Source organism: Salmo salar, chromosome ssa11, assembly GCF_905237065.1.
Source record: "Salmo salar chromosome ssa11, Ssal_v3.1, whole genome shotgun sequence".
NCBI lineage: Eukaryota > Metazoa > Chordata > Actinopteri > Salmoniformes > Salmonidae > Salmo > Salmo salar.
Window position 1 is genome coordinate 22,184,796 of NC_059452.1, and position 22,042 is coordinate 22,206,837.

The 22,042-nt window shown below is 41.1% G+C and overlaps 2 protein-coding genes across 5 annotated transcripts in view; both read right to left on the bottom strand.

The window, feature by feature from the left end:
- Nucleotides 1-14,193, bottom strand: part of LOC106562285 (dual specificity protein phosphatase 22-A) — a 36,378-nt gene extending 22,185 nt beyond the window's left edge. For 2 of the 4 annotated variants that reach the window (XM_045689185.1, XM_014127067.2), the window contains exons 1-4: nt 13,869-14,192; nt 11,501-11,534; nt 10,376-10,458; nt 8,259-8,308 (exon numbers count right to left, since the gene is read on the bottom strand). In XM_045689185.1, the coding sequence (XP_045545141.1) occupies nt 8,259-8,308; nt 10,376-10,458; nt 11,501-11,534; nt 13,869-13,889 (188 nt within the window). In that variant the 5' untranslated portion in view covers nt 13,890-14,192. Of the gene's footprint in view, nt 1-8,258; nt 8,309-10,375; nt 10,459-11,500; nt 11,535-13,868 lie in introns of all 4 variants that reach the window. The other 2 variants (XR_006757527.1, XM_014127062.2) reach the window with 2 other exon arrangements.
- Nucleotides 14,194-14,660: 467 nt separating this feature from the next.
- LOC106562286 (cytochrome c oxidase subunit 4 isoform 1, mitochondrial) lies at nt 14,661-21,789 on the bottom strand. The gene is made up of 5 exons (XM_014127068.2): nt 21,513-21,789; nt 18,964-19,040; nt 18,437-18,601; nt 16,176-16,307; nt 14,661-14,978 (listed from the first exon to the last, which is right to left on the bottom strand). The coding sequence occupies exons 2-5, from the start codon at nt 19,037-19,039 to the stop codon at nt 14,842-14,844; spliced, it is 510 nt and encodes a 169-aa protein (XP_013982543.1). The 5' UTR covers nt 19,040; nt 21,513-21,789; the 3' UTR covers nt 14,661-14,841.
- Nucleotides 21,790-22,042: the final 253 nt, after the last annotated feature.

The following is a 22,042-nucleotide window of genomic DNA, read 5'->3' on the forward strand; positions in this document are numbered from 1 at the left end:
ACAAGACTCTCGTTAATCTAACCACACTGTCCGATTTCAAAAAGGCTTTACAACGAAAACAAAACATTAGATTATGTCAGCAGAGTACCCAGCCAGAAATAATCAGACACCCATTTTTCAAGCTAGCATATTATGTCACATAAACCCAAACCACAGCTAAATGTAGCACTAACCTTTGATGATCTTCATCAGATGACAACCCTAGGACATTATGTTATACAATACATGCATGTTTTGTTCAATCAAGTTCATATTTATATCAAAAACCAGCTTTTTACATTAGCATGTGACTAGCATGTGACTAGCATTCCCACCGAACACTGCCGGTGAATTTACTAAATTACTCACAAAAAACATAACAATTATTTTAAGAATTATAGATACAGAACTCCTCTATGCACTCGATATGTCCGATTTTAAAAAAGCTTTTCGGTGAAAGCACATTTTGCAATGTTCTCAGTAGATAGCCCGGCATCACAGGGCTAGCTATTTAGACACCCAGCAAGTTTAGCACTCATCAAAGTCAGATTTACTATAAGAAAAATGTTATTACCTTTGTTGTCTTCGTCAGAATGCACTCCCAGGACTTCTACTTCAATAACAAATGTTGGTTTGGTCCAAAATAATCCATCGTTATATCCAAACAGCGGCGTTTTGTTCGTGCGTTCAAGACACTATCCTAAAGGGTAAATAAGGGTGGCGAGCATGGCGCAATTCGTGACAAAATAAATCTAAATATTCCATTACCGTACTTCGAAGCATGTCAACCGCTGTTTAAAAATCAATTTTGATGCCATTTTTCTCATAAAAAAGCGATAATATTCCGACCGGGAATCTGCGTTTAGGTAAACAGACAAAGGAAAAGAAAGGATTCGGTCGATGCGGGCACGCGCCTAAGCCCATAGTACTCTGAGTGGCCACTTGCCAAAAGCGATAAAGTGTTTCAGCCAGAGCCTGCCTCGATATCGTTCAGCTTTTTCCCGGGCTCTGAGAGCCTATGGAAGCCGTAGGAAGTGTCACGTTATTGCACAGATCCTGAGTCTTCAATAAAAAGAGCCAAGATGAAACACTACTTCTCAGACAGGCCACTTCCTGCTTGAAATCTTCTCAGGTTTTGGCCTGCCATATGAGTTCTGTTATACTCACAGACACCATTCAAACAGTTTTAGAAACTTTAGGGTGTTTTCTATCCAAAGCCAATAATTATATGCATATTCTAGTTACTGGGCAGGAGTAGTAACCAGATTAAATCGGGTACGTTTTTTATCCGGCTGTGTCAATACTGCCCCCTAGCCCTAACAGGTTAAAGAACAACCAGGCATCCTCTACTGACGGGATGAGATCAATATCCTTCCAGGATACTCGGGCCAGGTCGATTAGAAAAGGCCTGCTCGCAGAAGTGTTTTAGGGAGCGTTTGACAGTGATGAGGGGTGGTCGTTTGACCACGGACTCATTGTGGACGCAGGCAATGAGGTAGTGATCGCTGAGATCCTGGTTGAAAACAGCAGAGGTGTATTTGGAGGGCAAGTTGGTCAGGATAATATCTATGAGGGTGCCCATGTTTACGGATTTAGGGTTGTGCCTGGTGGGTTCCTAATTTGTGTGAGATTTAGGGCATCTAGCTTAGACTGTATGGCGGCCGGGGTGATAAGCATATCCCAGTTTAGGTCACCTAACAGAACGAACTCTGAAGATGGATGGGGGGCAATCAATTCACATATGGTGTCCAGGGCACAGCTGGGAGCTGAGGGGGGGTCTATAACAGGCAGCAATAGTGAGACTTATTTCTGGAGATATTCATTTTTAAAATTAGAAGCTCGAACTGTTTGGGCATAGACCTGGAAAGTATGACAGAACTTTGCAGGCTAACTCCTCCCCCTTTGGCAGTTCTATCTTGATGGAAAATGTTGTAGTTGGGGATGGAAATCTCCGAATTTTTGGTGGCCTTCCTAAGCCAGGATTCAGACACGGCAAGGACATCAGGGTTGGCGGAGTGTGCTAAAGCAGTGAGTAAAACAAACAAGGAGGTTTCTGATGTTAACATGCATGAAACCAAGGCTTTTACGGTTACAGAAGTCAACAAATGAAAGCGCCTGGGGACACACAGGGCCTGGGTTAACCTCTACATCCCCCGAGGAACAGAGGACGAGTAGGATGAGGGTACGGCTGAAGGCTATCAAAACTGGTCCTCTAGTGCGTTGGGGACAGAGAATAAAAGGAGCAGATTCCTGGGCGTGGTAGGATAGATTCAGGGCATGATGTACAGACAGGGGTATCGTAGGGTGTGGGTACAATGGAGGTAAACCTAGGGATTGAGTAACAATAAGAGAGGTTGCATCTCTGGAGGCACTAGTTATGCTAGGTGAGGTCGTCGCATGTTTGGGAGGTGGGGCAAAAGAGCTATCTGAGGCATGTTGAGTGGTACTAGGGGCTCTGCAGTAAAATAAAACAATGATAACTACCCTAAACAACAGTTTACAAGACATATGGACATTAGAGAGAGACATAAAGCGAGGCATAAAGCAATCACAGGTGTTGATTGGGAGAGTTAGCTAAGACAACAACGGGTAAGACAACAGCAGCTAATCAGCTAAGACAACCACAACAGGTAAAAAGGCGATAGCTACACACAGAGCCTGAGTTTGAGGCTGGGGCCGACAGATGAACAAAATGGAGTACCGTGATTAATGAACAGTCCAGCAGGCATCAGCTAAGTAGCCAAGTGATCACAGGATCCAGTGAACAGCAATAGATGAAACAGGGACGCCGTTAGGCAATCGTTACTGCGCTAGCAAGCTGGAGACACGGCATTCATAAAGTTAGCAGGCCGGGGCTAGCAGAAGCGTCTTCACCGACGTCCAGCAAAGGCCGGTTGAGGGCACATTGGACAGAATTACGTCGGTGGACCAGTCGTGATGGATCGGCAGGGCTCCGTGTCGACAAAGGGTCCAGGCCAATTGGCAAAAGAGGTATTGTAGCTGGAGTAATTCTGTTTGCTAGCCGGGAGATGCGCCTGGCTCGAGGCTAACTGGTGCTAGCTTCGGGACAAGGGCGTTAGCCATTATAGCCACTCGGTAGCAGCGAGGTAAATAAATAATCATAACATTTAAAACTATATAAATATAAAAATACATACAAAAATAAGACTCATAAATATCAAAAAGAAGTAATAAAGACAAATAGAAACAAAATTGTGTTGATTTGGCACTTGAGCATCAATACATAACCCATCCCCCAACACTGTCAACCAAGAGTCAAGACTAAACCAATTCACCTTGGTGGTGTGCATACTTGCTTTTATATTATTCTTAACGATTTCACCACAAACAAGAAACAAATGCTATAAATTGTCTGTGAAACTATATATTCACAGTATTATGAAGGAATTGTGGTTTATTTGGTAGCATTTCGTAGTGTGATTGACTTTACTAATTGCATTAGTACTGTACAAAGTTAGAGGTGCGCTATTTGATAAGATTCCCTCGCTCCCCCTACCTCAGGCTTCCAGTGGGGAGACCTGAGTTCAAACTACGCCCAACACCCTCCCCATCTCGTACTTCTGAGTGGGAGACCTTCCAAGGCAGTAGCCTGCCTAGCTCACAAACGAGAATCAGGGTGCCCAGTCCGACAATGTTAATTGATCCACAGTCCCAAATGGTGACATGATATCATTGACGTGACATGCAAATGAGCGATAGAAAACCGATCGCGCGGCCGGTGCCGCCCCCGGGAAGATGCAGCCCTGGGTGGCTGCCCATGTCGCCTATACCTAAATCCGCCACTGCATAATCGCATTTGCGGTCACTTTTGAGAATGGTGTTTTCCTGCTAATGGAAAATGCGCGCTTATAGCCTACTGCTGTGTGCGCATTGCTGCGCCTATAATGTGAAAAACTAGCCTAATAGTTTCTCAACATTTTAAGCAAAACATTCTGATCAGTTGCGTCAGGCACATTGCTTAAAACAGGTTTTTTTTTATGCTAGTGGTTGGATTCATTTGGGATCTATCACATCCCACAACTGTCCCAGACTATGTTTGGAATATTTATTTCTCACACAGAGTAGGTCAACTTTTGTACTATGGGGATAGTAGATTGACATAGGCTAGTGCTTTTGCTGTTCGTTAGGCCTACTCATCTTGTTGGCTGACGAAAAGCAAATGTGGACAGTTATTCCAATATCTTCAACATGCACCTGGGAATTGGATACGGACGTGCGCAGATGCATCCCAGATGTGTCCATCTTCACTTGTGACCTGTGAGAAAGACCGTCACAGAGCCATGTGAGTGAGAGGTGCTTCGGCAAGCAGAAGGGAATTATAATAATTATATTCAGCCCAAGGGCACAACGGCCACTGGCCGCAAAAGGCATGGATTTGAGGCATGGAGTTATTTGCTTGACAATCACCAGGTGACAAAATTTTCATGACAGCCACATCCCTAATAATAATAATAATAATGAATAATTACAAATTAAATCAAATTCGCTAGCCTATAATTGCAACTTTGTAGGCCACATGTCCTGCACCAGCAACATATGTTCTCTCCCAGCTTCATGGTTTGAACAAGGTGCGTAATTCTAGTCCATATAATACAATACAATACAGTAATACAGTCTACACTCAAAAAGATTACTGGCGCTTGTTTCATTTATTTAGCCAAGAGAGCATAGCTACATCTATCGGCTTATGTTTTTCTGTCCCGCATAATGTGCGGCTATGTATTGGATAACGACACAATCATTTGGGCTTAGGCTCATAAAATGTCTTTAATGCAGAGCTCATAAAATGTCTTTAATCAGGCTCAGGTAGCATCAGGCTTGAATTTTCATGCCGATCAAAGCTCTAATCTATTCCAGACATACTTGCCCAGTGTACAAAATATTGTTCTTTCTATGACATAGACTGACCAAATGAATCCAGGTTAGAGGTCGACCAACTATGATTTTTCAATACCGATATCTATTATTGGAGGTACAAAAAAAGCCGATACCGATTAATCGGCTGATTTTTATACATATATTTGTAATAAATGACAATTACAACAATACTGAATGTACAATGAACACTTTTATTTTAACTTAATACATAAATAAATCTATTTAGTCTCATAAATAATGAAACGTGTTCAATTTGGTTTAAATAATGTAAAAACACAGTGTTGGAGAAGAAAGTAAAAGTGGAATATGTGCCATGTAAAAAAGCTAACATTTAAATTCCTTGCTCAGAACATGAGAACATATGAAAGCTGGTGGTGCCTTTTAACATGAGTCTTCAATATTCCCAGTTAAGAAGTTTTAGGTTGTAGTTATTATAGGAATTATAGTACTATTTCTCTCTATACCATTTGTATTTCATATACCTTTGACTATTGGATGTTCTAATAGGCACTTTAGTATTGCCAGCCTAATCTCAGGGGTTGATAGACTTGAAGTGATAAACAGCGCTGTGCATCCCAACATTGCTAAGAGCTGCTGTTTGAATGAATGCTTACGAGCCAGCTGCTGCCTACCACCGCTCAGTCAGACTGCTCTATCAAATATCAAATCATATCATATACTTAATTATGATATGACAAACACACAAAAATACGAGCCTTTGGTCATTAATATGGTCAAATCCGGGAACTATCATTTCGAAAACAAAACGTTTATTCTTTCAGTGAAATACGCAACCGTTCCGTATTTTATCTAACGGGTTGTATCCCTAAGTCTAAATATTGCTGTTACATTGCACAAACTTCAATGTTATGTCATAATTATGTAAAATTCTGGTAAATTAATTACGGTCTTTGTTAGGAATAAATGGCCTTTCAACAGTTGGCAACGAGCCAGGCGGCCCAAACTGCTGCATATACCCTGACTCTGCTTGCACTGAACGCAAGAGAAGTGACACAATTTCCCTAGTTAATATTGCCTGCTAACATGAATTTATTTTAACTACATATGCAGGTTTAATACTTGTGTATTGATTTTAAGAATAGGCATTGATGTTTACGGTTAGGTACATTACTGCAACGATTGTGCTTTTTTCGCGAATGCGCTTTTGTTAAATCAAGTTGAAGTAGGCTGTGATTCGATGAGAAATTAACAGGCACCGCTTTGATTATATGCAATGCAGAACAAGCTAGTTAACCTGGTAATATCATCAACCATGTGTAGTTAACTAGTGATGATGTGAAGATTGATTGTTTTTTTATAAGATAAGTTTAATGCTAGCTAGCACCTTACCATGGCTCCTTGCAGCCACAAGGTCCTTTTGATGCTGCACTCGCGTAACAGGTGGTCAGCCTGCCACGCAGTCTCCTCATGGATTGCAGTGTAATCGGCCATAATAAGCTGTTTACCGATTGTTATGAAAACTTGAAATCGGCCCTAATTAAATCGGCCATGACCTCTAATCCTGGTGAAAGCTATCATCACTTAATGATATCACTTGTTAAATCCACTTCAATCAGTGTACAAGAAGGGGAAGAGACAGGTGGAAAAATGATTTTTAAGCCTTGTGACAATTGAGACATGGATTGTGTATGTGTGCCATTCATTGGGTGAATGGGCAAGACAAAATATTTAAGTGCCTTTGAACAGGGTATGGTAGTAGATGTCAGGTGCACCAGTTTGAGTATCAAGAACTGCAACACTGCTGGATTTTTTTCACGCTCAACAATATTCTGTGTATATCAAGAATGGTCCACTACCCAAAGGACATCCAGTTAACTGTGGGAAAGCATTGGAGTCAACATGTGCCAGCATTCCTGTGGAATGCTTTCGACACCTTGTAGAGTCCATGCTCCAATGAATTGAGGCTGTTCTGAGGGCAAAAGGGGGAGCAAGTCAATATTAGGAAGGTGTTCCTAATGTTTGGTACACTCAGTGTATATGTTTTACATGCTTTGGAATGACACTTCCGGTTTTGGAGGGAAATATCAGGTGCCCGAGAGAAAAGTGATTTATTCTCGGGATGGAACATTTTTTAAATACCGGGAAAATATTCATCTAAAGACTGAATGTGAAAGTGATAATGGCATGGGTGGAAGGAGGGACACCCACACAGAGCAGAGCAGAGCTGAGGAGAACGCTCTCAGTGCTACAGGGACTCTACCCTCAGCTGTCAAGTCACTTGGAGAGACATCACAGGGTTACCATGTGATGCTAGGGCGACTCTGACACTACTTTTATTTTCAAATAACCACAATGTGTAATCAAGTGACATGAAAGACATGCCTCCAATGACTACAACAACACTAGAGTCGGAGTCCCTTACTACTGAAATGATTCTCGTGTGTTTCAGCATTTGTACTATTATTTTCATGGGTTGGAACCGGTTCAGGGAACAGAACCGAAAACCGGAAAATAATGGCATTTTTCAAGGAACAGAAATGGAACCGGGAATGAAAGTGATCCATACTGTTCTGGAACAGAACCTTTATTTTAAAAGCAAGGACACCCTTTAATAACGTTATTTTACGTTCCAGGCATTTTCTTTTCTTCGGTTCCAACCTGATTAGTTTTTATTTTCAACTGTTACATTTCTGCAACTTGTTTTATGACATTTTCAGTATTTATACTAAATGGTAGTATGCCAATGGCGACCCACCAAACATGAGAGCAGCTTTGAGACAGAGAAGTAAATGTTTTTGTCTGCTGCTATAATGACAGAGGGGGACTTGATAACACACGTGAAGCAGCAGCAGTCTATCTAGCTCATTTCACACAGTGGTGATGGGGTCTATATAAAACTACAGCCATTTAAAATACTGCACCATCTCCACACTCTTTCCTGGTCTGATAGCCAAGCCAGACAAGTCAAACTGAGATGTCTTTCTCTCAGAGTCCTTTAGACTTTCAGGTCTTATTATTATTGATCCCTGACTTGATACTGTAGGTACCTTGTTAATCTACATTTCATTTACATTTTTTCAGTCATTTAGCAGACGCTCTTATCCAGAGCGACTTACAGTAGTCTGTATCTCTACCTGATACATATTGTATGAACCTTTAAAAGACTTCCAGGCTTATTTCAGTTGTTTCAACGACAAAGTGACTAATCTACTCTTCCTGCCTGCGTGACACCCTGGAGTCACAAACTGAAGATTTATGTTCAACTGATGTTGTTGAAACAATATGACACATGAGTCATGTCTTGTTCACAGGAAGAAAAGAGGGACCTCTGACGATGGTACACAGTGGAGTGGCTTGTGTTGGTGGATTTCTTTGACAATGAATGGCGTGTGTGTGTGTGTGGGGGGGGGGTAACTCACAGGTTCTGGCTAGACGCATCAGCTGCGTGGATACACAGGTAGGTCATGTCCTGTGAGAGGTAAACAAAAAGGAGTACAAACACAAAGGTCAGTTTTGTTCTGCACACAACACATACCATCTACATGGATTCACAGTACTGTTTATCAGCTGTATATCATTCACTTTCCGACAATTAGCATAGTAATTAGTAGGTAAGGTGTGTGGTCATCAACTGCACATTGTTGTTGGATGAGTCAAGTAAATGCACACACATACTCAACTGAGTACTATAAATGGACCCCATAGGTCAAATAAAACAAATATTTGATGCTTCAAGTAGAGTGAGGTGCTTTAATGAACAGTTTAAGCTTTGTCTAAAGCAGCGGTCCCCAACCTTTTTCTGCCACGGACAGGTTTAATGTCAGACAATATTTTCACGGACCGGCCTTTAAGGTGTGGCGGATAAATACACCAAATAATATGATACGACCGGCATAAAAACGGTGGTATTTTTTAAATATAATAATAAACGTGAATCCACTGTGTACTCGTATGCACCTTTATTAGCAGCGTCCTCGTAACATCGCACTAACAACATAACATGAGTAACATCCTCTCTGCCCCTAACGCTCTCTGGTCGCTATGGTAACGTTTAAACATGCCTTAAAAATAAGATACAACACAAAAACAAATATAAAGTGCATGAAAAATACAACTCATCATAACGCTAAATCAGTGGGAGCCCTGAGCTTGTTTCTCTGCAACGAGACGGTCCCATCTAGGGGTAATGGGAGACAATGCCACCCGAAGTGTGTTGCTAATGTCCAGTCTACTCCGTCATTTTGTTTTGGTTGCTGTCACTGCAGAAAATCCCGCTTCACACAAATAGGATGTCGGAAATGGCAACAGGGTTTTCAGTGCTGTTGTGGCGATCTCAGGGTATTATGCCATGACTTTAATCCAGAACACCAGCAGAGTCTCGAACATACTTTTAAGGCCGCCGTCATTTGCGATCTCCAGCAGTTGATCTTCTTCTTGCATAGACATGCTGGATTCACCTGGTTTGTTGACAAATGGGTCGCGGATCCATTCCTTGGCAGTTCGTGGGTCTTTTGTGGTTGGGAAGTAGCGCTCAAACTCTTTTAAAAGCAAAGACAGGTGATCGTGCACCAGCTGGGACAATGAAGGCTCGGGCTCAGTCTCTTCCAAAATCCCCGCGAATGTTTGAAACATGTCAAATATACCTCTGTTCACGCGCCGTCCCCACAAACCCAGTTTGGCTTTAAATGCAGCTACTTTATCTGCTAACTTGAAGACAGTTGTCATTTTCCCCTGAAGTGACCGATGAGTTCATCGAGCAGGTTGAATATGTGGCACAAGTAAGCGAGTTTTGCGACCCATTCCTCGTCACTGAAATGTGCTGCCAGCGGTGACTTTTTTTCTGAGAGAAATCTCTGCAGCGGCTCTCGTAATTCAAACACTCTGGCCAGATATCTCCCTCGGGATAACCATGTTATTTCTGTGTATAAGAGAAGGTGTCTGTGCTCCGCGTTCATTTTTCAAAATAAAACATTGTTCAGACTCAGATAATAAATAAAACGGAAATAATGTAAGTTATTTATTCTTTCTCTGCGGCCCGGTACCAAATGACCCACGGACCGGTACCGGTCCGCGGCCCGGGGACCGCTGGTCTAAAGTTCTACAGCCCAATGTCACTGGTATGTATTAAACTGAGACACCACTACCCCCAGCTGGCTTCAACTGTGTACTACAAAATCTATGTTTTCCACTTCTACAAAATGATGTCATACTGTACAGATTTCATTACACTACACAATTTCCATGAATCAAATCCAAGGAACTGAATACTGACCCAAAATGTTATTAGACGTCTCCCTAGAATTTGAGACAAAATCCCATATTCACTGACTGAGTATGAGGAAGTTAAAAATCATTTCAATGTTTAAGTCTGACTCATGTAAGACTTGTTATTCAAGGTTATAGTCAATGATCATGAAATCCCATTTTCAGTTCTTGACCAACTAAACCAGAATGAAGCCTACTCAAGACACAATAATTTATTCAGTCTGTCTGTGAAACTGGCCTTGTGTCCTCTATGGCCGCCTGCCCCACTCACCTCCAGCACGGGTTTAGCATTGTTGTACACAGACAGGATGTGGGTGATGTTGTTCTGGGACAAACTTTCTCTGTTCTCAGAGTCTGGGAAAAGACAAAGGGAGGGAGAAAATGTCTATCAGTGATTCTTCTCAGTGAATTTCTATGAGACCCTCAGTAGACAAAGCAATGCCATAATAAGAGAGGAAATGCATCATTTGAAGTGTTTAAGACCCAGGAGTGGCTTGCCCAGAAGCAGCATCTGTGACTGTGTAGCTGTAATTTGGGTAGCAATCATTTGGCCTTGTCACTTAAAGCTATTTTCACTGTGTGAGCAGTACTTGGACCATCTTGTGAAGCCATCATCAGTATGGCTAAAATTATAGCAGGGTAGATGTCACATTAAGCTGGTAGGGCAGAAACCCCCTTGGCTGAGGAGCAGAAATATTGCCCAATATTGTACATGATGTATGTGTTTGCCTTAAACATTTTGTGACTTTTCTTTTGATTAATCCCCAACATTACCAGAGGGAGTAAATATGCCATATTCTACTGATGGATACAGTATGATGCATGCAGCAACCTTAATTCAGGCCATGCCTTAGTTCATTGAGCCAAAAAGTTATTAGACGTCTTTCTAGAATTTGAGACAAAATCCCATATTCACTGACTGAGTATGAGGAAGTTAAAATTCATTTCAATGTTTAAGTCTGACTCATGTAAGACATGTTATTCAAGGTTATAGTCAATGATCATGAAATCCCATAGCCATAACCTGTGAGTTACACACCCCCCCCCCCACACACACACACCATTCATTGTCAAACAAATCCACCAACACAAGCCACTCCACTGTGTACCATCTTCTACTCTATTTTGATCTATACATAACTATAGTCCACTCACTAGATATTCTTGTTATCTCTCCCTTGTAGCATTTGACCATACCTGCAGGTAACGTATCAACAACATAAGGACAGAGAACGTAAAGCTCACGTGCATCAATAACAGAAGAAAATGCCTGAGTCTCTTTGAAAGCTGCCCTGGATTCAAGCAAGCTGCTGCTGAGTGTTGTCTCTTGGGTGGGATGCCTGACTGTGCAACATATAAAACAACTGAATGGATTTCAACAGAATCTTGTTCTCACCTCTGATATTTCCCAGGTAGAGCCCATCAACAACCTGCAAATAGGAAAACAAAGAGACATTTCACTAGTTAGATATTCACAATTTGAGCATGGCCTTAACCTTAGCGATGCCCCTCATCTATGGTCGTAGACGTATTCAGGTGTCCAGTTTGGTCAAACAGTATTTTCCCAATTGAAAAAACAAACAGGAACCGTTCTCATAGCTAAGTCAAGCCTTATAGGGCATGTAATACATAGTATTGCCTGACATGACTGGGAGTGAGGAGCACTGAACCAACTCTGATGGTTAAGGCCATGTTGACACAAAGCTGTGTAATAAAGCTGTAGCGATCCGATCATGATCTCATCTAGACATTACAAGACTCCTGCATTATTTAAGACTTCAAAATAAAAAGTATATGCCTGCCTATGATGTTGTGTCCTCTGAAATTCAGATAAGCTTAGAGCTTCAGTCAGGGTGGAATTACAGTGGATTCCAGAGGTGCTTCTGGACACTCCCATCACTGTTAACGGGACACTAAGAAGTGTAATATATACAGTACCAGTCAAAAGTGGACACACCCACTCATTCCAGGGTTTTTCTTTATTTTTACTCTTTTCTACATTGTAGAATAATAGTGAAGACAAAAACTATGTAACAACAGATTCTTCAAAGTAGCCACCCTTTGCACACTCTTGGCATTCTCTCAACCGACTTCACCTGGAATGCTTTTCCAACAGTCTTGAAGGAGTTCCCACATATGCTGAGCACTTGTTGGCTGCTTTTCCTTCACTCTGAGGTCCAACTCATCCCGAAACCATCTCAATTGGGATGAGGTTGGGTGATTGTGGAGGCCAGGTCATCTGATGCAGCACTCCATCACTCTCCTTCTTGGTCAAATAGCCCTTACGCAGCCTGGAGGTGTGTTGGGTCATTGTCCTGTTGAAAAACAAACGATAGTCCCACTGAGCGCAAACCAGATGGGATGGCGTATCGCTGCAGAATACTGGGATAGCTATGCTGGTTAAGTGTGCCTTGAATTCTAAATAAATCACCACAATGACACCAGCAAAGCAATCCCACACCATCATACCTCCTCCTCCATGCTTCATGGTGGCAACCACACATGCAGAGATGATCCGTTCACCTACTCTGTCTCACAAAGACACAGCGGTTGGAACGAAAAATCTCATATTTGGACTCATCAGACCAAAGGAAAAGATTTCCACTGGTCTAATGTCCATTGCTCGTGTTTCTTGGCCAAGCAAGTCTCTTCTTCTTATTGGTGTCCTTTAGTAGTGGTTTCTTTACAGCAATTTGACCATGATGGCCTGATTCACGCAGTCTCCTCTGAACAGTGGATGTTGAGATGTGTCTGTTACTTGAACTCTGTGAAGCATTTATTTGGGCTGCAACTCTAATGAACTTATCCTCTGCAGCAGAGGTAACTCTGGGTCTTCCTTTCCTGTGGTGGTCCTCATGAGGGCCAGTTTCATCACAGGGCTTGATAGTTTTGGCGACTGCACTTGAAGAAACTTTCAAAGTTCTTTAAATTTTCCGCATTGACTAACCTTCATGTCTTAAATTAATGATGGACTGTCATTTCTCTTTGCTTATTTGAGCTGTTCTTGCCATAATACGGACCTGGTATTTTGCCAAATAGGGCTATCTTCTGTATACCACCCCTACCTTGTCACAACACAACTGATTGGCTCAAACATTAAGAAGGAAAGAAATTCCACAAATTAACTTTTAACAAGGCACACCTGTTAATTGAAATGCATTCCAGGTGACTACCTCATGAAGCTGGTTGAGTGAATGCCAAGAGTGCATAAAGCTGTCATCAAGGCAAAGGGTAGCTACATTGAAGAATGTCAAATATATTTTAATTTGTTTAACACTTTTTTGGCTACTACATGATTCCATGTGTTATTTCATAGTTTTGATGTCTTCGCTATTATTCTACAATGTAGAAAATAGTAAAAATAAAGACAAAACCTTGAATGAATACATGTGGCCAAACCCTTGACTGGTACTGTATATACAAAATATTTAAACACCCAACGATTGACAGATGACAACACGGGCTTTAAAACAGTCAAAATAGAAGGGCTAAGTGTTTTTCTTCATTTGATACCCTAAATCCAAACCTGTATGAGTTATCACGTTACTATATCAAGTGACAGTGTGTGATGAGTAGCCTACCCTTTGGTTTTATTCAGGGCACTATAGGACTTCAGCGTTGCATGATGTAAATAACATGACAAATAATCTATTCCGCGCATTTCTATGTGCAACGTTCACGCTCCTCGGAGGAAGTGCCTTGCTACAATCAAACGCCATTGAACAGAACAGCTACACTAATAACAAAAACACAGAGGCCCCTACCTTGTTCATTCCATTTCCCATGTCTCTCGCAGGCGATAAAGATTATGAAGTATTTAAAATACAGCTGAGTATTTACGTCTCAATGCAACAACGCAAAATATTGGAAAAGAACATGGACGGACTTTCACTAAGATGAAGGGGTGCGTGCGAATGATTGCGAAATGGTCGGTCGGTCACAAGCGAGACCACTTTGCGCCTCTGTAGATCAACAACATGGGTGTACTTTTGACCGCTTTGTCTTCATTGCTTCACAAGACGATCGCCATAATGCTGCTCTGTATAACCTCCGCTCCATAATCCTCTTCCGGGTTTCCTCCGATAAATGATTTCATTGGTACATGGGACCGTATTGCAAGCCAGTTCGCGCGGGTTTCGTGATCTCAGAGCTGGAAAGGATTATAAATTCATTCAGTACTACTGCTTTGTATTATGTCCTAAAGATATGCATTTTAAGTATTGGAATGATCTGATAGCCTATGCCTTTTTAATTCCTGTAAACCCACAAATGCTAGCCTAATCCAGGACTACAGCGTGCATTTCTTAAAAATGGCAACTAAAAACATGGTGCTTTACCACTTATTGACCCCAGTACGATTTTCACACAATTAGAGGCAAGAAAACAAATCTTGCCAGTTTTAAAAATAGGGAAAACCATGGATGTGGAAATATCACACCTATGCCATTTGTTCCTTGTAATAGTAAGCCCTACACATATACCTGACATGTAGGGCCTACTCCTCCAGTGGCATTTAACCCTCCACATGGTAGTATAACAGCAAAGTGGAGACATACTATTGGGTAAACATAGGAACTTTATTTTGCTCTATAATACATGATAACCTTAAGAGGAAGAGGCCTTCCAAAACGTACTGACTGAGGTAATGTGGACAATAGATAAATACAGACAAGGAATTGGTATGTTTGTACGTTTGTTGGTGTCATGGTATGTAACATGGTCCTCTGGATGGTTGGTTTACTTCTTCCATTCCTTGTTCTCATAGTCCCATTTGGCTGAGAAGCCCTCCACAGGGTTGATCCTCATGTCCAGCATCCTCTGCACCTCCTTCTCTTTCCATTCTGACTCAAAGGTGGGGGGGACAGGTCCGTACACTGCAGCGAGACAGATAGCTTGTTAGGCTCTGCCTCAAAGTTCACCTATAAACATCTATTCTCTAATAGTCTGTATTGAACATTTATCTACCAAGGTAATCATCATTGAGAACATTCTTTTTCACAATACCAACCTGGTTGCTTGTCAGTTAGAACAATTATGGTTGAGGCAATAGATTGGGCAGAGAAGACAAGCAACCCATTTATTTGAAGGGGCACTGAAGGCCAAATACAGTATTTAAATTGTGTCAAATAATATCTTGTATAATTATGTCTGAAAAATTATATATTGTATATCCATCTCACTGCAAAATAATGCTGACTTATTAACAGGTGGGTGGAAAACCATGAACATCAACATACACTGAACAAAAATATAAACGCAACATGTAAAGTGTTGGCTCCATGTTTTATGAGCTGAAATAAAATAGCCAAGAAATGTTCCACAAAAAGCTTATTTCGCTCAAATTTGTTTACAGCCCTGTGAGTGAGCATTTATCCTTTGGCAAGATCATCCATCCACCTGACAGTTGTGGCATATCAAGAAGCTGATTAAACAGCATGATCATTAAACAGGTGCACCTTGTGCTGGGGACAATAAAAGGCCACTAAAATGTGTAGTTTTGTCACACAACAATGTAACAGATGTCTCAAGTTGAGGGAGCGTGCAATTAGCATGTTGACTGCAGGAAGAGCTGTTGCTAGAGAATTGAACATCCATCTCTACCATAAGCTGCCTCCAATGTTGTTTTAGAGAATTTGTCAGTATGTCCAGCCGGCCTCACAACCGCATACCGCGTGTTACCATGCCAGCCCTGGACCTCCACATCCGGCTTCTTCACCTGCAGGATCGTCTGAGGGTGGGTGGGGGATGCCGAGGAGTATTTCTGTCTGGAATAAAGCCCTTTTCTGGGGAAAAACCTCATCCTGATTGGCTGGGCCTGGCTCCCCAGTGAGTGGGCCTATGCCCTCCAAGGCCCACCCATGGCTGCACCCCTACCCAGTCATGTGAAATCCATAGATTAGGGCCTAACTTATTTATTTCAATTGACTGATTTCCTTATTTGAACTGTAACTCAGAAAAATCTGAAATTGTTGCATGTTGCGTTGATATTTTTTGTTCAGTATATTACAACTGAATTATCAGACTCCATCCACAATAAATGTTCCCATTCCTTTTCTTATTAGAAGACATACCAGACTTCCTCTGCCATAGGACAACCAGTCCTGTCATGCCAATAAAGAAGAACATTCCTGCGATAACTGATTTCCACTCCTTTGTGCCCTCGTTCATCTCTGCGAAGCTCTGCTTGAAGCTAATGCGGTACACTGTAGGTAAAAAGAAAATGCAAGACTTGTTAGATAACATTTAACACAGCCTTAACGGGTAGGGATGTGCATCGCTCCTTACAAGCACGATTCAATATGCATCTAGATACATGGGTTCCGATACAGGAACGATATTTGTAGTTTGAAACGATTTGATTTAATTAGTGGAATGTGTCGATGCGATTAACAAGGGCATGAACATATTCATTTTCCATTCTAAATTAATATCTGATTGTGACGGAGCTGAGTTTGATCTGTCTGAGCTGACTTCTCTGAGCTGAGTGAACGAACCATGGCTTGTCGTTGCTGTGTGATAGAAAAGTATTTCTGCCGTGTGTGTAATGTGTGAGTTGATCCATAGGGCAGACTGAGCATCTACCACTATCAGATTAGGGGGGGCAATTTATGTCTTGTCCCCACACTGCTATAACTTGTCATATACCAGATACATTTTGAGCTAGCTCAAAAATCTATCTTAAGAAATTAGCTTTTACAAATATAGCCAATTAATATAACCCAGCTTTTGATTTCACCTGTCTCAAAAGTGAATGGTATTGACCGTTTGGAACCAGAGCTGCTCTCTTCTCCCGTTCTGACCAGTGCGGCTAGCAAAAATGATTGCTCTCCTTGATATGAAATACACCTTTACCCTGTTCATATAAAAATGACCAAATCCATTAACTGTTTAAAGCAGAAAAAAAATATTTTGTATGGTGAACTTGGCAATCGAAAAACCCTAATCAGCAAGATGTGAGTTGTGTCCACTCCGGTAGCCTTCACAGTACCACATGTCAAACTATTTTCTACGTGCATTTGGTAACACAAACCAGGTTTCCATCCAACCTTTTAATGCAAGTAAAGTACATGTCAGAACACAAAAGATTTATGCCATGCCCGATGGAAAATTTGTCAGTAAACTTTCCAAATGTCGACAAAACAAAATATGCTAGACAAGGTAGGATCCTTTAATGGCTGTAAATTAATTATGCTTGAAATGTCAGTGGAAGCGCTTTAATGAGCAAATATTGATATAATAAGCAGTATATCGAAGTAAACTTGGAGTCACGCAATGATGTGTGATCCTCCCACATTAGGACTTGTCTGGAAAGCATGCAGTTTATTAGGATACAGATGAAATAAGTGATGAACTTCACAGGGTGGTGAAAGTGCAGGTTGATGCGCCCTCCCAATAAATAGAGGGTCTTATTCTGGTGACATGATCGTTGACGCTTGGCTGCCGTGACAAAAATAATCTCTCTATTTTGTCCATAATAATCTCATGTAGGCTATACTCACACTGTGTCTGCGACCTGATGGCTACAGTGCACGTGCCAATACCAGAGTGGGTACACTCACTATATTACAATTTTTTTTGTGAGAAAACCATCAGTATAGTTGAAAATGCAGTGGAAACCCATTTAACATGTATTTTCTATTCGGTACGTGGGAATTTAACCACAAAATGTATTTTTATGTGCACAACGCCAGCCTTTTATCCTCAACAAGTCAATTTGATGGAAAATTGTGTGAAGAAAATCTGCATATGGTTTTTATGTAGATTTGAGAATATTCCAATTGGATGGAAGCCTTGCTAAATGACCTAGCAATTACATAGGTTTTATTAATTGAAGGACAACCAATTTAATATTGCAAAAGCCATTTTAAAAACATCTAAATGCTGAAGGAGCTGTGCAGAACAGGGATAGGGTAACGCTAGCTCTTGTTGGAGCGAGCAGCTGCGTCTCCTGCACTGCGCAGTTATCTGACTTGTAGATCTATATCACATGCAGTTACATGCATAAAAGTGTGATAGGCTGAAGGAGAGGCTGCATCAATTCAAACAGATGAGGTATTTTCAGAATAAGGCAACAAAAAAAAGGGCGTAATAAACATTAGTGAACCGAGTCGTAACATTTTAATTGGTTCTTACCGATGCATGCTACATATTGATTGGTTTGGGCTCCCACGGACAGATGCATTCACATCTTAAACATTTGAACCGGGGACCGACGCGTATCGGTGAATCATTATATCCCTACTAACAGAACAGATAGGCAAACAATACTTCTTGTTTTGAGTAAGCAACAAAAACTGTCAAATATTCAACAACAAAGGTGAAAACCACTTACATGCAATCTTCTCCTCATTGGAGAGTGTGGCCCAGGAGCCTTTCTCCTTCTCCTTTAAAGACTTCTGCACTGCGCTCAGCTCTGTCACAAACTGGACGTCTGGGAGGGGGTTCTCCCGCCTGTCAAAGTAGGCTGGGAGAGCGTAGTCATCTACCTTGGCAACACCTGCAGGAAGCTCACCATGTTACTACATAGGACTGACACACAACCAATAGATACATGTATTCAAACCTGCATGGGACCTGCTTAGCAAATATGTGTATATGCAAATACATACTGTGTGCCTTTGGGAGCCGTGTAACTGCCTTTTCAGTTTACCTAAAAAAAACTTAAATCTCTAATTCTACAATAAGCTGGTATTGTCTGATTACTGTACATCTCCAAACCATGCTGGTGTATTTTATCCATTGTTAACATTTGTTTGTGTGCCAACTTTTTAGTGGTAGGTACAATTTACAGAGGGTGGTTTAAAGGTCCATACCATGAAGGTCAAGTATGTGGTGTGTGCTGCCAACATAGTCACTCACCATGTCCCCCACGTACACAGATTGATGTGGAAATGGCACGTTTGCCAACAAAGCTAAGGGCTCTGGTGGCCAGCATTCTGAAAGAAAATAACATGTATGAGAAAACCCTTGATGAAAAATGAATATCGCTAGCTACTAATGCAACAAAACATTACTGACCAAAGAATCTCAAAGAGGTTATTCTGATGACATGGAACTATAGCCGAGCGGCTAGCCATCAGGTCTTTGTAAAACAGTTTATTCTTAATCAATTTGTCAAAAAATAGCAACTGTTCAACAAGATAATTTATGAAACTGCACGCCTCCCTAATCTGACATTTAGCAACTAGTTATGGTCACTGCCCAAGCACACATAGCTAGCAACCAGTTTTTGTAACAAATAAAAATCTAAGAAACAAAACTGGCAAAAAAAATAGGAAAAACTAGCTAGCTATGTTAACCTAGATAAAGTTACCCAGCTAAAATGTCCACGCTAGAAAGTTGCCTAGCAAGCTAAACATAACTAGCCATCCATCAGCAATGAACATTTCAAGCTTACATTAACCAAACATTTCAATGGTAACAGACAGGCTAATAGATAGCTAGCTAACGTCTATGTTGAAAATAATGAGTTATATTCAACCTAGGCTAACGTTAGCTGAACTAGTACCTGGGATTGTGAAGGGGATGAATATGAGATTTCCTCCGACGCCCAGGATCCTTCAGTTCCAAGTCCCATTAGCCAGCTCTGCAAACTTTAATTATGTAAAAATGCGTTCTGGACTCATCAAGTTTCGCAGAACTACTATCGTTATTACTGATGTTACGCATGGCATGCACTTCCAAAAAAGGTCAACAAAAATGTGTTTTTACTTTGACCTTTTTTGGAAGTACAAACCATGCGTAATGGCAGTAATGACGATAGTTGCTCTATGAAACACCATATATTGTTGAGTACTGAACGTTTTGACATAATAACATTTGCAGAACTGGTTAATGGGACTTTGAATTGAAGGATCTGGACTTCAGAGGAAATGTCATCATATTCATCATCTCCTCATGCCCAGGTATTGGTTCAAACCAATCGTCGCAAATTGTATTATGGGGAGCTTCAGGCCCCGGAGTTAACATAATTATACACTTGCAAACTCAACTAAAAACGAGGGCTGCGGGGCTTACGTTGCAAACTTCCCTCGCTTGGCTAATCATTTGGACTGCCCTGTAAGTAAAAACGAATGTAAAAAGGTTAGAAATTGTGCTACTAATGCACATGACAGCACACGCACGTCTCGTAAAAGTAATTTAGCTCAGGGATTCGATCTTGCAACCTTACTAGTCCAACGCTCTAACCACTAGGCTACGCTGCCGCCCCATAATTGTTTTTGTTTGGTTAGCATTTGGAAATTGTAGAAATAAAAAACGTTCCTACTTCATAAAGTTCCAGCTAGGCAGGCTAAAGTTAGTTAGCTAATTAATTTGCTAGCTATCATACAGTAGGCGTATATTCATAATTATATAGTTAATATAAGTAGACATGCAATCATAATTGACTGTAGCGCATATAAAGCACCCTGAAAAACAATTATCTCAGGATGAACAAGTGACGAATTTCCGGGCAAGGGCGGTCCATTTAAAAATCGTTCCTTCCTCGCCCCGAAAGTATACTCGTCAGACGTCATCAGAAATGTCCACTTAATTTGAGGGCTGAGGGGATAGTGTGTCTTAAGTTGTTTGGAATGCAGCCTTTGTAATTGTCATTGAGATGCTTTGAAGCCACCGGTCGGCCATATTGGCACTGACAAGAAGGAGCAGTCAGCAATAGGAATGATTGGAATTCTACAGTATTTCAATGAAATGTTTCAAGGACAAAATTGTATGTATTTAAGTATATTCATTGTACTGGGGAGAGTAACATTAGTACTAAACAAATATCATTTTTGGAAAATGTTTTTATTTGTTTCACGGTCAATGTAAAAGTATGCATGAAGGTGTAATAGAATGAACGTGTCAAAAACGAATGTAGAAATTAATAAATGCATTTCTATTGCTTCCAAAATATTGAGGAGTACCACCAAGATAACTGTGCAGTGACCTCAACACTGTACCCCGTCAGGCATCCGGGGTTTATACACATTGGTCCAAACGATAGTTAGTTAGCAAGCTAACAATGCTAATCATCGCTAACCGGCACAAGGTCAAATACATGGCAGACATCCATCATTGTGTAATATTCCTGTTCCGGTCTAAAATCCACAGTAACACTACACATTACTATGAGGAGGAATACCCACAAAACGTTAGACTACATACAGGAAAAGGGCACCTTGCTAACGTTAGCTAGGAAGCTAGCCTAGCCAACCATTGCCTATTTGCCCCTTGTCTTGTCTGCCTTTCTCTTCAATGTCACATCTCTTCACTCGGCTCTCTCGGAAACATTGACAAATCCATTGCTGATTACACAACACATACGTAGCATGTTTATCTTCATTAAAAAAAACGATATAATATGTTCTATGCTGGCTGTATATCAGACGTCTAATAATTTAGAAAATTCACCCGCCATCTCTTACTTGTTCTCGTTTCGCCGACGCTCCAAAAACCCTAAAGGATGTGTGATTAACCGGAAATACGTAGCTAGCGCGGGATTATGGAAAACTATGGAAGGTCAATCGGTCATATGTAGTCACACTATTATATACATATTAAAATGTGTTTGTAAATTCATGTGAGTGGTGATTCATTTAGCTGTGCAATTGAATTTGAACTTTTACGACAATGTAGCGACAAAACTAGTGTTAATTTGCTACCATGTTGCGCAGCATTGGCATTCTTCCTGTCACGCGGTGTGCCCTGAGATGAACCAAAATGGTGTTTGTAGCCTGCCATATGGTGTGGGATTCAACCCGGGTGTGTGCTACCTTCGTCCCGCCAGCAAGAATAAGCAAGACCTAGCAAGAATAAGGCCTTGACCTCGGAGATTGCCCTTTAAAGTTAAAGTTTCGCAATGAAGATGGTGAAAAATAATACAAATGGTTGAAATTCGTAATATTTTATGAGGAAATGTTAGCAGACTTATAATTTTGTGAAAAAGGAATACAGT